At 57.8% G+C, this 16,032-nt stretch overlaps 1 protein-coding gene across 2 annotated transcripts in view; it reads left to right on the forward strand.

The window, feature by feature from the left end:
* Positions 1-3,185: 3,185 nt before the first annotated feature.
* Positions 3,186-16,032, forward strand: part of LOC122365671 (Down syndrome cell adhesion molecule-like protein Dscam2) — a 53,184-nt gene continuing 40,337 nt past the window's right edge. The window contains exon 1 of one of the 2 annotated variants that reach the window (XM_043337095.1): positions 3,186-3,348. In XM_043337095.1, the coding sequence (XP_043193030.1) occupies positions 3,300-3,348 (49 nt within the window). In that variant the 5' untranslated portion in view covers positions 3,186-3,299. The remainder of the gene's footprint in view (positions 3,349-16,032) is intronic. The other variant, XM_043337096.1, reaches the window with a different exon arrangement.

The raw sequence follows: 16,032 nt of genomic DNA on the forward strand, positions 1-16,032 counted from the left end.
TATTGCGTCGCGCAGTGAAGTGTCGATCGCGTCGCGCACCGAGTGATGTGAAAAGTGATTGTTTTGGCTTATCGTGTATGCGCTCCGCGCTGAGGCGGTGAGTACTGTGGTAACCACGTGTGTCGCCGGCCGGCACGGGAGTTCCCGGCGCAGACCGATTCGCGCGCCGACTTGTGACGTCGCTACCCCGCCCCGGCGCTGGGGGGGGCGGCCCAGGACGTGTCTGTTCGTGAACTTTGTCCCATCACGATGCGACCGCGTGGCTGCGGCCTGCGCTGCCGCAGTGCGTCGGCCAGTGACCAATCCGCGCTCCGATCGGCAGCCACGTGGTGTCCGAGTGCTTCTGCGCATGTCTGGGGCCCAGCCCGCTGCGTCGGGCCGCGCGCTCCGCTCCCCCGACATTCTAGGCCGAGCTCTTGACCCGAGCAGACGCGTCACGTCTGGCTCCATTAGGCCCGTTCTGTCCGGGATTTAGAACTTTAGATTAGCAGGGCATATTTGGCAAACTTGGATTTCATTCTCGTCTCTTCGTCGCTCCATTGTCTGATTCGCTGTTTTGGTTTTGACTTCGTTTTGGTAATTTAAATATAACAACCCGCTCTTTTAATTAATTCTTTTACTTGGGGCCGTTTGGATCGAACTGATTGAATTTTTGGAACACGCACCAGGTTGATATTATCCATTTCTGATTAACGTAAAATCCAGTCACTGATATGTGGTGAACAGCCCCACAGCACCACACAGTGTCCCCTCCCACCGTTTAACTGGCGAACTGTCCCATCACTCTCTGAACATTAGTCACTTCATACAACCCAACCACCATCTCATTTTCTTATTCCTGCCGGTTTTAACATCTCATGCTGTTAAAACGGTTTAAACATCCACCGTATCCCACCGAATATTGCGTATTCCGCCATACTCCGTATTCCGCCGGCTCTCGCCTTATCCCTCCGATGGCGGACGGACGTCATCGGCCGGGCGCCATTCCGCCGTGTCGATTACCGGCGGCGTCATCCGTCACCCAGCCGACAGACGTCATCCGTCATCGCAGCCCGACGGCCGGCGGCCGGCCTGTGCTGCCTGGTCGGGCCGACACGGCGGAGGGGCGATGTCTGTCTGTTGGTTTGTCAGGACATGCACACTATTTGGTAGAACACTGTTCTGCAGTGCGTGTGTTCCTGAACTATGACGTCCGCTGGATAAAGCTCTTTTTCCTTTCACAAAAATGTGCATCGTAGAGAATACCTATAACGTCAATGACATTCATGTTTTATGTTTCAAAAACTATTTATTGCTTTCAGAATTCCAAATCCACAATATTTTACAAAACAAGCTGTTCATGGTGTTAACTCATTTATATGGGTTAAGATGTTCGAGTGCGAGTGATCATCCCCGTGAGTGGATCGGACACCCAATAGTCGGCGTTGGTCACTCACACAGGGGGAATGATCGACCATCGAGCACGTGGGAGTGTTTGTGCGCGAGCTCTCTGAGTGGTCACCGGCCGCTAATGCTGCCCTAAATAAGCAGTATCAACATGTCACCGAACACGTTTGTCATGCTCACGCTGCTCCTGCTCTGTCATAGATCAGGGGTAGCGGTTGGCTGGATTAAAACCAAACACCTCCCTGCGCCTAGCGTGAGGGTTGGATCGGCTCCCACAAAGGATTCCAATTACGGGAATAGGCCTGCGATGACCGTGCAAAACGCTATCGCGGGATATGGCCTCAGGCGATTAATTGGCCCGGTGGCCGAAATGAAGCCATTACTGGTGGTTTGGTCATTGAGCGCTGTTTTGGTTGTTGGAATGGTATTCAGTTATTCGCAGACCGATGGGAGACGATTAAAACTGCCTGCTGATGTATATGGGGGAGCACGTTCAGCGCCGTATGTGACAGGTCAATGCCGCGAGAGAGAGAGAGAGAGAGAGAGAGAGAGAGAGAGAGAGAGAGAGAGAGAGAGAGAGAGAGAGAGAGAGAGAGAGAGAGAGAGAGAGAGAGAGAGAGAGAGAGAGAGAGAGAGAGAGAGTGACAGCGATAGCGAGGGAGGAGAGTGCACGAGAGAGAAGTTTGTAAATGCATTATATATCATCACTAATACAGGCTACAGCTTTGACACCATACAAATGTATTTCAGATAGCGTAAATATAAGACAGTTATATAAATGGTGTCCGTACCTAAAGATAGACATAGCCACTCTATATTTAGCAGGCACCTGCGCTAAGAAGCACGGCTAAAAATGTAGCTGGCAGACGCGAGAAGCCGCAATGGGACAAAACCGGACCCGGCGAGAGGCTTATCTTGAATCCTAGACGAAGGAAACTGCATCTTACAAGCTCCATAGGAAGACGTTATTATTCTGCTAGTCCTGAATCTATACGCCAAGATTGTTTCCTTTCGGTGTTGGTAGGAGTAACCCAAAGCTCTAGGCTCTGTTATAAACTGATCAAAATCGGGATTACATTTTCGCTGAGAAACTGGTCATATTCGCACGGCTCTTATGGATAATCACATGCGCGAAAGCAGCTCCTAAGACTCAAAGCCACAAAGCATCCCGATGTGACACGCTAGACGCATAAATCAGGCTGGGGGAACTACACCGCAATCGTTCCCAGACAACGACATCGATAAATCACGCATAAATTCCTAGTCCACCGCTTCTGGTAGGTCCGGCCAGCCGGCGGATTTGGCAGTCGGTCCATCCATTAGAGTCTGTAACGACGCCGGTGGTGCCCGGACCAGTAATCACTCTGACCATCAGGGGAGGCACACAGACCGCCTGGCCACCGCCGCGGCGGTCACACGGCACAGCGCGGCGTATAACGGCCCGGCGCACACCCGGCAGAAGCACCTCCCCGTATTAATGAACTCGTTTCACCGGCGCCGCCACTGGCCATTCCGTGGTGATTGTCGCGTTCCACCGGGCCTAATCTGGACCCTCGTGCGTCCCATTGTCCCACCACCCACCTGGCGCCCGGGGCAGGAGCGGGGGCCTGCTCCGCTGCCAGCAGGGCAGGTGAGGGGACGGACGCGGCGGCGGCCGGGCCGGACGGGGTCCTCGTGTTGGGCCGGGTCGCCGGTCCGGCCGGGCGGGTGGGCGCCGCTCGCTGCTAGGTGGCGCTGGCGGAGGTGCACCCGGTGACGCCGGCGCTCCCCGGCGCGGCGCGCGGCCCCGCTCCGCCACCGCCGCAGTCGTGCCGGCGCGTTCGCAGGGAGAGTGGGAGCGTTTCGGAGCCGACAGTCGACCGGCAGTGAGTCTGTGACGAGAGTGGACCCCGGACCGACCGCGGAGCAGCAGGATGGCTCGACTCGCGCTCTGGCTGCTGGCGCTGAATCTGCTTCTGGCAGGTAGGTGTCGGAGAGACCCAGACAGGCAGACTCATCAACATTCCCGCACACAGCTCCCACATTCCGCGAGCGAAAGGTATTCCGACCTCAGAGCGGGCGCCGCATGGGAGGCGACTCCGGTTACCGAGATGAAGACGAAACTGGCGAATATTGGTTTGGGAATATTCCCTCGGTTTCGCATTATGAAAGCACAAAAATAAATTGTCGGAAAACTCAAGGAATTCGTAAACATCAGCAAGCAACGAAAAATATTTTGAATATCATGAAATAATGTGAGTTGTTTTGGCTAAGGAAATTCAAATTCAGTCCAATTTAAATTAACAACGTTTTGCCGAGGAAAACTGGCGTTGTTGTCTCAAGAACACGTATGCCTATAGCAACATCAGATCAACACGAATTTCGCGGTACAACATCAGCACGAACATCAGCAGAGCCTGTTCCGATCATGACGGTGTTCCAAGTACCACTCACAATAAACCCCGGACCTGTTCACACCGGACATTCTTGTCAGTCACCTAGCCGTCTGCACTCCTGTATAACACGTATCTGCCACGTGTTCGCCGGCACAGCGCGCTCAGTGCAGGTGTGTGCGGTGGGTACGTCGGGGCGACCAACAGACCCAGAGCCCAGCCGACATGTGTGCGGGCCAGCGCTCATACAACTACCCAGCACACCTGTGCGATCACTATGTCATGGCTCAGTCGCCGCATACTCGCATATCCGGCCATCATCGGATGAGACCGGACAGTTTTATCATGTCTCAGACGGCCGAGCCTGTATGCATGAATCCCAAGTATTTATCTCCGGAAAACTCAAGGAATTCGTAAACATCAGCAAGCAACGTATTTATCTCGGAAAACTCAAGGAAAACTCAAATATAGCAACATCAGATCAACACGAATTTCGCGGTACAACATCAGCACGAACATCAGCAGAGCCTGTTCCGATCATGACGGTGTTCCAAGTACCACTCACAATAAACCCCGGACCTGTTCACACCGGACATTCTTGTCAGTCACCTAGCCGTCTGCACTCCTGTATAACACGTATCTGCCACGTGTTCGCCGGCACAGCGCGCTCAGTGCAGGTGTGTGCGGTGGGTACGTCGGGGCGACCAACAGACCCAGAGCCCAGCCGACATGTGTGCGGGCCAGCGCTCATACAACTACCCAGCACACCTGTGCGATCACTATGTCATGGCTCAGTCGCCGCATACTCGCATATCCGGCCATCATCGGATGAGACCGGACAGTTTTATCATGTCTCAGACGGCCGAGCCTGTATGCATGAATCCCAAGTATTTATCTCCCGTACCATGAATGGTGCCGGTTTTAGTAGGTACGGCGTGCGGCAGGAAAATTGGATAGATCGTGCGTGTCGGAAGGAAACTCGCACAGATAATCTGATTGTGCAGCAGTGAAAAACGCTGATTGTTTGGAGATCTCATCAGGCTACTGCAAGGCAGCAGACGGCTTCTGTTTTCCAAACTCCGGCGGGCCCGGCCAAGCCCGTTCTGCGCCGTTCCTTGAGGAGAAAACTTCGTCCTTTGGACGGAATCCACCGACGACCACACGAAAGCTAGGAAAAACACCGAGGCCAATCACGAAGGCTGCAAAGACCAAATGGAAAGTTAACTTACCTTCTTGCTTCATTGAACGGGTAGACCATGATACAGGGTCCAGCAATGCAACACTGGATAAACTGCATTCAAATCGTCAACGGATCCGTTTTAGGAAGCTCGTTTTGAATAACATTCTATTCTGTCGTGATAGAGATCAGTTACAGCAATCCCGGTAATCCCACCATATGGACGAGTTGATTTTTTCATCGTTGAAGTCACGGAAGGCTAGTAAAATATGCATGACGCAAGCACGCAGCGACCTTTTATGCAAGTACATAATATTCAACGACGTGTTTATCTAAAATGTCTTGGTGCTTCAGAAAAAAAAAAATTGAACGAGAGGTACTAAAATAGATGACGATATAAAAGCGACATACACGGTGATCAATGCACCACGAAAAGCATCGTCCTGAGCTATTGAAAAGTTCTCTGCTGTCGCTCGCTCTGCTAATCCTACATCCGATGGGCCGCTCAGTTTGGACAGACGGCACTCCAAATATTGTCGCTGGGACTTTTGGCGCTGGCCAGCAGCCCTGGCCGGTCCGGACCGGACTGGTCCAGTCGTGGGCACCTGGCTGGGGGCCAGACCGCCGCGAGAGGTGGCCGCTGGCACCGCAGTCCGATGGGCACCCCGGGGTCTGATGGGCGAGTGGACGTCAGGTCAGGTCAGAGAGCTAGGTTAGCCTGAGTCAGGTCAAAGTGTGGCAGGCCAGGTCACAAATCCCACGAGTTAAGTTCCCGGGCGATGTGCAGGTCAGGCGTGTCAGTTCCAGATCGGTTCGGTTCAGATCAGGTCTGAGGTCAGGTCACGTCCAACCAGGTCAGTCAAATGAGTTAAGCGTAGCGGAGACGCCAAACGAACCGCTGCATGTCGCGCTAGTACGACGGCAGCTCGTCGTTGACGGGCTTGCGGCTCTGGTCCTGACCATATAACTGGACACGACGACAGCGTTACGAGCCATGTCACATCTAGGGGCCACTTACATCATGTCAGAGTGTCAGTGAGCCCCAGCGTGCATACTGCATACGACAGACCATATTGTAGTGCACCGCGGGCGGCAAGGTCAGGCCGGGATGGTAGCCGGAGCCGCAAGGTCTCCCTGATGTATGAGCTAATACCGGTGATCTGCAAGGCTATGGGCACGGCCATTCGCTCTGTGTGGTTCTTCGAATGCCAGCAGTGCCGGCATTTTTTCACACGGCGCGCGGCCATGCACCGGGGCGTGTTGGGACGGGCCAGATAAAGCGGGCACGGCCGTGACACTGCTGGGAACGTTATGCAGGTCAGCTGCGTCAATTGGTTCAGACACTGGATGGCGAAAATGATGCCCAAACGTGCAGAGAGCAATGCATATACTTCGGTTACCACAAGCTGCTACAACGGTTCGTGGCGATAATTCATTTATATAGCTATTGCAATATCCTTACGGCTCTTTGCAATCTCGGCGAAGTGCTGTTCCATGTAATGTATTGAAACCCGATAATATAGACGGGGTAAAATATCGTCTCGTCCTCCTATCACAATTAGAGGATTTGATAAAGCCGCCGCGAACGAACTCGCTGTCACGTGATATCGAGGTCATTAATCGTCAGATCTGGAAACACCGTCCGGCACTCACAATTGATTGCCAGCGCGCTGCCGGGACGGTGCCCTTATCCGCACCGATGCTGGGTTATCTGGCCAGTATAGGGGCTAACTGACCACAGCAGCTAGCCTGTGTCACCCGGTTTCAGTTTGGTCGTCAAGTGATACAGGTTCGAATGCCGAGGATCTACAGCTAGGTAAAAGGGCACCGCTGGGGCTGCACCGTCGTCCCATTATCTAAATTTACATACGCGATGTACCGCTCCGACAAATTGTCTTTCTAATGGTTTTCGAGACCGGCAGCAGCCATCAGTGGAAGTGGTCTTCTAAGAGAAGCCGCGACCCATGTATATTGAAGTCGTAAAATTATCATTCAATTTCCTACGACCATTTCATACCTTATAGATAGCCACAAAAAATGTTCGGAACAAAATGACACCTCATCCATATCTACAGCAGCTTGTTAGACATACAGCGTATTCCATTTCGTCGCCCCCTCCCACTGAACCGTTCTATAATTTCGGCCAATTCCTGCTCACCGTTCCGTCCAATAATTGTTTCGCCGCGGGCTGGACCGTTTCAATTACTCTTCGGACCGCCGTGGGCGTGCGGCCCGCGGCGGTGATGACCTTCTATCACTGGGAGGAGCGGGAGGACTTCACTGCACCGCTCCGCGCGGACCTCTGCACTGCGGAACCCCACGCGGACTTCACTGCAGAACCCCACGCGTGTCGTTAGAGGCCGTTTTATTTCGACACAATGAAACTGTACGGCTGCCTTCCGGTCACCGGGCCGCTCTGCCGGCTCGTAATGTCTCAGGAAGCCGCCGGTGCAAGGTCATGCAGTGGAGGGGTGTCTCGTGCAGTGTCTTGCAGCTGTCTGAGGCGGTCGCCATCAGCTAGGCACCTCCTGACCAGTCTCCATGGTCAGTCACGCGATCCTGCACTGAACGCTGAGCCTCTCACCGCTGCGGGAACGAGCATGATGTCCAGTCTTTGTGAGAACTCGGACAATAGAGGGCCTTTCCAGTGGGAAAGCGTGCTATGGAACGTGCTTCTTCAAGTAGTTCAACAGCTCCCAAAAGGTCCTTGAGGACTCAACATCACCGCGACACGTCTATATAGCCTGGCCTCGCATTGCCGCCCTTCTCAGTGGCCCGAATTGGCGTTATTCTCCGAATAAAGCAGGATGTATTGCCGCTTCATTTGAGCTGACGACGGCGCCGATCCATCAGACACAACTAGGTCCCGGGGACGGCGCGGTCAGAGCCTGGGGACGATACGGTCAAAGACTGGAGACAGGAGACGGGAGACAGGAGACGGAGACGGAGACGGGCGCGGTCAGAGGTCGGGGACGGAGCGGTCAGAGACGAGAGACGCAGTGTCTGGTATGTAAGCATTGTTAAATTCAATATAAAAAGAGCTCTTTTCTCATTTTATCGCAATATTTTGGGTATTTCTTTTATTCTTACCACTTAATTTACCAGATGAGTCACACACCTGACATTTCCGTATCGTCTCCTCGCTGCGGCCGAGTCTCGCCGGCCAGCTCGGGCGCCTGCCCCGCTCCCAGTACCGTCCCACGGCTGCGCGCGGCGGTCGCTCCTCTGCACCCCCCGTGCACCCGCGGCGGCCGGCGCCGGTCCCACAGAGGCGGCGCGACTATCTCCTCCGTTGACACCGACCAAACACAACCTGCCGGAAACCTTGCAGGCCGTGTGAACAACACGTGCCGCGCGACAGGGCGGCCCTGTTCCACGGCGCCGCGTGCCCCGTGCGGCCGAGCACGTGCCGACTCAGGCGAGAATACCACCTGTCAGCCGGACCTCGCTTTCATCGGCCGCGCCGCCTGAAATCTGGCCTGGAAACCTGACAGACGCCTGACGTGGCGGTCTGATCGGCGGCGGGCCGAGCAGCTCGGAAGTCTTCCTAGTGTAGCTCAGCGGTCGGAAGTCTCCTTCTGCTCCAGATACCGCTGTTTGTCGGCTGTCAGCCGGTCGATCAATCCCCAGTAATGACCGCCGGCCGCCGGGGTAGCGCCGACACGTAGCAGTACGTGCGAGGCCGTCAGGCTCGCCGCTCGCACGCACACACGCGTTAGCGCGCACACATAGGCAAACAGCCGCATGGCCAGCGGGCACACATCTGGGCCAATTATGGCTCGCCCCATCAGCGCGCGCCAGCCGCTGGACGGACATATCGACGGATCGGCGTCACTCAGAGAGCGGCGGCGGCGGAGATGTGCCAGCGCCGGTAATTGTCTGCCAGGACCTGTCCGTCCGCCGTCCTCAGACGCTGGCAGCGGTGGAGCGCCGCGCTCGTCTCCGCGACGTCGGCGGCTTTTCGTGGCGCCACCCTTCACCGCCGCGAGCCTCTCGGTTCCGCGCCGTCAACGCCGGTGACGAGCGCGGCAAATCGTCGCCAGCGACTCTGGCAACTCGTCGCCGCCGGCGCTGGCACGCGGAGCCGAGCTGACGAAAGGCTGGAGGTATCCGCCTGCCATCGCACCATGCACGGACGCGGCTGCGGCGACACGGCGAGGACAGAGGGGGAGAGGGAGGGGAGCGGGAGGCGGACCCTCGTCGGCCTGCCCCAGTTCCACCGTCGTAAATTGGAGCGTCGCCCGCCGCGGCGGGGCGCCCCCGTCCTCCCGGGTGTTCTTCACGCCTTGTTCGTCCGCGGAAAGGAGGGGCGAGGGGTGCCGCCGCGAGTTGGGTTCTCCCCCGGCCGAGCGTAGTGACTGACAAATGATGTCGACTCGGTTTGACGCCGAGCTGGCTGGCTTGCTAAGTAAGCCACACGGGTTCCCGCCTCCTCCGACTGCAGCCCGGGCTGCTGGCTGCTGACTGCCGCTGCTGACTGCTGAATCTGACTGCTGGCTGCTGACGGTCGGTCGTTACCGCGCCGCGGCGGCATCTGTGGCGCGCATGTGCCGGCCAGCTGCGCGCCTGTCACTGTTTTATATGGCCGTGTCGACTGCGCCGCCCGCTCTCTGCCGCCCGGTGGTCCCTCGCGGCGCTCTGAGTCGCCGTTCACTGGGTGCTCCGTCTCTGCCGTTGGACGACGCTCCCACCGACGCGTGACCGCCCCCGGCGCGTCCCGTCGCCCCGTCAAAACTGGCGACTGTTTGAACGTTTCCAGCCGTGACCCGCGCTGGCGCGGTGCTCCTGAGTCTCTGAAGAGCTGGTCGAGAGGCCGCCGGCCGCGGCGACGCACGCTGTGGACGCACGCGTCTTTTGTGGCGCCGACAATTCTGGAGTGGGTGAGAGAGAGCCCACTTCGTGACTGGCTCAGCCTTTGACGGAAGTCGGCTCTTTACAGCACCGACGGACGTCATGCGTTTGTCACGCCTTTTGTCTGACATCCTCACGCTGAAAATGTCTGTCGACTCACTTAAACGACGTGACGGCCAGACCTCGCGATAAAATCGCAGATTGCTGTCAATACTCAGTTCCATTCCCGGGCAGACGGAGCTCGTCACATTCGTTCCGTCACGCTGAGCTCCCCATTATCTGCCGTGACGATGTCATTACCCGCCCGTGACCGAGGTGCGGGCCGGTCGGTAGCGTGCTGGGCCGTCGTGACCTCACGGCGCGGCTCGTGACCTCACGGGCGCCTTCGTGACCTCTCGGAGCGTTTTTTCGTTTCGTTTCAGACCTCACGAACTGCTCGTCGAGGCCTAGCGTTCTCGCTGTGACCTCACAGGCTCGTGGCGGCCCGGTGGCACTGCCGTGACCCGGCCGCAACTGGACCGTATCGGTCGCTCTGCGGTCGCCGCCCCGCCCAGTACTGCGCCGCGCGTCAGACACTGACCTGGTGACCGTCTGACATTTGGAGGGGGCTGGGGGGGGGGCGACCACGTCAGCCGCTGACTGACGCCGCTCAGCTGACTGTCAGCTGACGCGCCGGTTTCGCCACTCCTGGCACCTGCGGCAAACGCGGCTCCCCGCGTCATGGCGTCGAACCACCACCGACTACACGTCTGCAGAAAAAGATCGGCGGCACTTTTTACGCGGCGACAAAAAGGCTATGTGTCCGCTTTTTATCGGATTACGTGAGTGAATGAGCACGGAATGAGCGTCCGTCGCTTTACCGCGGCACGGCGCTCGCCGGGCAAATAGTCGCCGTGTTTTGGGAACGGCGACAGCCTGTGACCCTGAGCTGTCGTCTGCGTGTTTCAGAAATGACTGAAACGCAGACAGGTCGGGAGCGGGCTCGCGGTGTCGCCAGGGTCACACCCCGGCAGTCCTCCGGTCTGACATCGGTTCGAGCTCTGACCGACCCGGGCTCACCCACCCGACGTTTGGCGACGTACAAACGGCGAACGAACGGCGGAGAGGCGTCGGCGGCCGGCGGTCATGACATCATGTCGCCCGCCCACAGCTCCGCCTCCTCTAAATGTCAGACGGGTCCACCTGTGGCCCACATTCCCCGCGCCCCCGGAGTCGGTGCCAGGGCGGTGCCGGTGGCTCCGATGACCCAGACCGAGTCACCCTGGCTGGCTCGGTCGGTCCCGCGTCAGACGCGGCACCAGAGCCTCGCCAACGACGGAGGAGCGATGCAACGGCAGCGAGAAAATAACGGCGCCAGAATAATAATTGCGCTTGGAGAATAACCGAACTGGGTGGTCGAGATCGGACCGTGAAGTTAGTATTTCACTTGCTCCCGTTATGTATCCATTTTGTCTACGCTATAAATACTGCAGCGGACACTGCAGTGAGATCTGCAGCGGACACCGCAGTGAGACGGAGCGGAAGATGTAGTACGCTTATCACTGAGCAGTTACAGCGTATTGCATGTCACCGGCGAGCCAAATACGGAGCCGCCTGGCCGGCCGCAATCAACTAATGGAGACAGACATGAGAGATGTGACTTGCGAGGGATTCCGGCTAGGTGGTGCGGGGGAGCGTGGTCAATAGGATAACAGTCGGATCACAGGGATGACTGGGTATCATGGGGATCATGAAGGTCGCTCATAGGATCGCTCTTGTGGTGGAGAAGCCAAGGAACGAGGACCCGAGAGCACCAGCGCAGGGTGAGTCAGAGAGCTGAGTCGGGGCCTGGTGAGGAGAGGGGTGCGCAGGGCGGCGCAATACTGCCGTCGTCGGCTCGTCGCCTGGTGCTGACGGCTGCCGTCGCGCAGCGCCCCGCACAGGTGCTCGGCTGCGGCCGCGACGACGGTGCGAGATTAATAGCGGCCCGATGAGTCGCCGGCCTCCGCCGACACGGTCCCAGGGCGTCATACTCCCACCGGGACCGCTGCGAGCCGAGCGGGATTACCTGGCGTCCCAGGAGGACCGCGGGCGGGTGACGAATCGGTCCGACTTTCAGTCGCGGTTCGGAGGCGTGAGAACCCGCCCGAGAGCTGGCAGCGCCGGCCCGATCCGTGGGCCGGCGATTTGTCCGCCGGATAGTCCATTTGAGATGGAGAGCTCACAAAAAGGCGGTGATTCTGTATGTATAAGGTCGGACATGTGTAGCGGGAGACAGATACAGCCGTGTCGCTCCTAGTGTCCGGCAGCTGCTGCTCCGCGCCCCTCCCATCGCCGCTCCGACCCGCCCCCTCGGTCAGATCCGTGCAGCCTTATTGTGCGCGCTGCCGGCTGCAACCGCGCCACGCGGGTTGCGTGTTTTCTCGGCTGCGCAGAAAATCGAGATTTACTGCCGCGCCGGCCCTGGGTGCGTGCACTTCCGGCCTGTGTTGACGTCATGCTAATTTATGGGCGTATTTTGAAAACACCGCCCCTCTGCCCAGACAGAGACCAAGGTGAGAGTGCTTACTGTCGGGGGCCGCCGAAAAGCCTCCGATGACGTCATCTAGCGTCACCGCGGTGAGCCGGACCTTTACCGCCCGCCGCCGCCCCCGCCGCCCGGGGTGGGGTGAGTCACTCAGTGACGCCCGATCAGACAGAGGCGGTAAACACTGCACTGATCCCCTCTGCACGGTACATGCAGCTCGTCCCGGCCGGTCGCTGCCGGGGCGGCCCGTCTGATCCGACCGTCACCTACAGGCGCAGTGACATGGAGTCGCCGCGGAGACTGGACGATAAGGCGCCGGCACAGTTTGTTGAACTGCACAGTGGACGGGTCCGGGCTCTCCGGTGTTATCTCACAGCCCGCCGGCACTGGAGTCCTTCTGGTGGACCGCTAGACGAGATAGTTATCTGGAGGGTGTTCGAAGGGTGGCGGTAAATTGGTGAGACCGGCTGTCGCGCGCCGCTGCTGCTTACGTGGAAGGGATGGATGGCCCCGATCGTTAGATGCACAATCAGCGTTGGGAGAGTAAATAAGGGCTGATTGCTACCGACACGCGTCGGCGGGCCTAAATTGTTTTGTTTTTGTCATTCTTAATGAATGGTTGGCAATGTGTTTGAGCAGCAATTGTTATCTATGAGAGCGCATTAGCCTTATGGAACCTGAGTTCCGTTAAAAAAGGAACTCCTAAATGAAGTTTCATGGAGAGCTTTACTTCTTTCACGTGTAGTCGACCGTAAAATAAATTCCTGTCAGACAAAAGAGATGGAAACCGTTGCCACAGCGGCTCCCAGCCGGATATAAGCCCTTCACTATGAGAGCGCTCGCCACACACACACCAGAGTAGAAGCACAAAGGGGGTGTCGTTTTTGCGGTAATGCAGAGGACGTGTCACGTTCCAGATCACTGCGGGGAGCGGCTGGTGCTGCCACACACCACCGTACCACAGCACCACCACACCAACACACCACACACCACCACACCAATACACCACGGGCCGGCACACTAACACACCACGGACCGGCACACCAATACACCACGGACCCCCGCACCACCACGCAACCCCACTGGAATAAAAACATTGGGCTGTCTATAGTCCCAGCTGGGGAGTACGGCTAGTAACGTTTGTCATTTAGAGTTTGGACCACGTTTGCTGCCTTCTGAGCCACCATGCGGGCCTCTCGCCACTCGTACTCCCATCCCCGACCGTCGTATCGCTCGTGGACGAAGCTCGCTGTTCCCCGTCTCGTTGGTCCGTCGGCCCTCCGTCCGCCGGTCAGCCCTCTTCGATGTCCGGTGACGCCGCCGGCTGCCCGGGCCCGGGTCACATCACCTTTGTCGCGCTGTCCGATCGCGCTTTGTTTGCGTGTCCGGCCGGCGGACACACGCTTTGTCCGGCTGTCTCTGAGACCGATCCGCCGCTGTGTTCCCGTCTCCGTCTGTCGTCCTCGGCAGCCCATAGACGCGGCGTTCATCACGGGCTCCATGGCCGCTGGCGGTCCGCCGCGGCCGTCGGAGCCGCCATGCGCGACATTCCATCGTGAAGGAGGTCACCCGGCGCCTCTGCAACAACAGAGCTCCCTTTGAAGTGTGGGGTGACCCAGTTCGCCAGAGGCGATACCCCGCCGAGCCGGCCGCCGCCCGCGGAGATAGACAGTTTACTGGCCAGGAGGCCTGCAGCGAACGAGACTGGGCGACAGATTCGCACACCTGGCGGGACCCGCCCACACGGCCGCTCCCGCCCCCGCCCACCGTCAGCCCCCTGCCCGCCGCCGCCCACCGCCCGCCGCTGCCAGACGCTCAGCCGTCCGCCCGGCCAACCTAAACCGAATTAAATCGATAACGGGCTAAACACGCTGCAAAGAGAGCCATCCGCCGCGCCGGGCGCCACCTCATCGGTGAATCCAACCGGCCCGAGCTGGGATAGAAACCGAACTCACAGATATGCTTCATGTAGGTCCCCATAGTTGCACTTATGCTCGATGCCACAGCTGTCAATCTTGATTAATCAAGTCGTATTTCATTTAATCACCGAAATGATGCGCTAATTCCACGGGGAGTGGCCATTATTAGCGAGAGGCGTGTGCGATGGTCGGTCATACTGTCATGGACATCGACTGGACTCGGCGTGTCCTTTATGTGACCCTCTCCGCCCCTCAGTGGCCGCTGGCCGCCAGTGTCCCTCCGCGCCCCCCAGTGACCGTCTGTGTCCCTCCGCGCCCCTCAGTGGCCGTCTGTGTCCCTCCGCGCCCCGCGGCGGGTGCCTTCCGGTCCTGATGGGCCCTATTGACGCGCACAGGGGTGTCTCTTTGTCGAGCCCGCCCCTGGGCCTCGTCAGCAGTGCCGGTCGGCTCACCACCACATGGGGCGTGGCCGCAGCCGATGGATTGGCCTTTGGTGGCGTGTCGGCCGTACTGAGGGTATATGACATGCATTCATGGCGGGATAGCTATTCAGACGGGATGCATGCCCTAAGCTCCTATCCAGCTCTTATCCTAGAGCTTCTGTGCGGTGTCTGCAAAGGCCAGTGTTTGCTCCTCGTATCATTGTTCGGTGCATTACGGAGGAATGGGGTTGTAGCCGACCCTGTTGTCTCTCCAGTGTGAGTTGTGTGCTGTGGCCAGCCGCTGTTGGCTGTTGATATGACCGGCAGTGGGTCGGTGGTTTACCGCCGGTGACTGTCCGGCCGCTCTGTCTGTTTGTTGGCCCTGCTCGTCGGCGCGTCAGTGTGCGTCCGTGCGCTGTTTGGACAGGTCTCGCCGCCCTTCTGTGCGGCTGCCCGTGAGACTGTCAGCGCCCAGCTCGTTCCGTGTAGTTTATTTCTGCGGGCGAGCCACTCAGAGTCGCCCTGGGGCGCCGCATATCTATCTATACAGAGCCGCTGAAAGAGAAAATTTACATGGCCGGTCCGGCCGACTGGCAAATGCATGCTGAAACATTTTCATAGAAACACTAATGGAATTCCATCGTGGACTAAACTGAGCTCAGTGCTGAGTTTCACAACCTGACACATGTAATAGATAATTGCCGTAACTTATACTCGGCTGACCGTTGAATTCGGCGCCTTTTAGCGATGGTCCGGCCGGCGCTGACCCGCGGACGGAGACATGTGCACCGTGCACCGGGTGCATGCACAATGAGCAGATCTGACGAGATGACTGCTCAAGGCTGAAGTGTCCGTCCATGAAGCGTGACGCGACTCGGCAAAAACCCGCTCCGGCCCGGCTCGGGGCGCTGATGCTGTCTAGCTGGCTGGCAGGAATTGTTACAGCGGATGCCAGAATTGGCTTATCGAAATTACACGGATAAATTGGATAAATAAACCGACACGAAGCAAGTGGATGAGCAACCACCTCCCCACAAGTTATTACAATGCAAACCCGATTAGCCCTAAAGCAATTTAAAGCCAGTTACTGCATTATTAAGCTGAAACTGGACGCCGGTTCCGGTCGTTGATCCTCAGGATTATGCCGTTCCGAGCAGCAGCTAATGTCGTCCTTCACAACTGTCGTGTCGGCAGCGCGTGTCGAGCTGCGTGTCACTGTGAGTCGGTGTCCTTCAGTGGAAATTGCACCCTGACGTGCAACGGCGACCTGACGAGCTGCAATCCCATTAGTGCATCCTGTCCCGACCGGCTGGCGAATACGGGGCGCTCGGTACGGCGCTGAGCTGAGCTGAGCGCGGTCAGTAACTGCAGAGCGCAGTTAGAGACTGCTGATCTCAGC

This window comes from Amphibalanus amphitrite, unplaced genomic scaffold, assembly GCF_019059575.1.
Source record: "Amphibalanus amphitrite isolate SeventyFive unplaced genomic scaffold, NRLGWU_Aamphi_draft 000756F_arrow, whole genome shotgun sequence".
Taxonomy (NCBI): domain Eukaryota; kingdom Metazoa; phylum Arthropoda; class Thecostraca; order Balanomorpha; family Balanidae; genus Amphibalanus; species Amphibalanus amphitrite.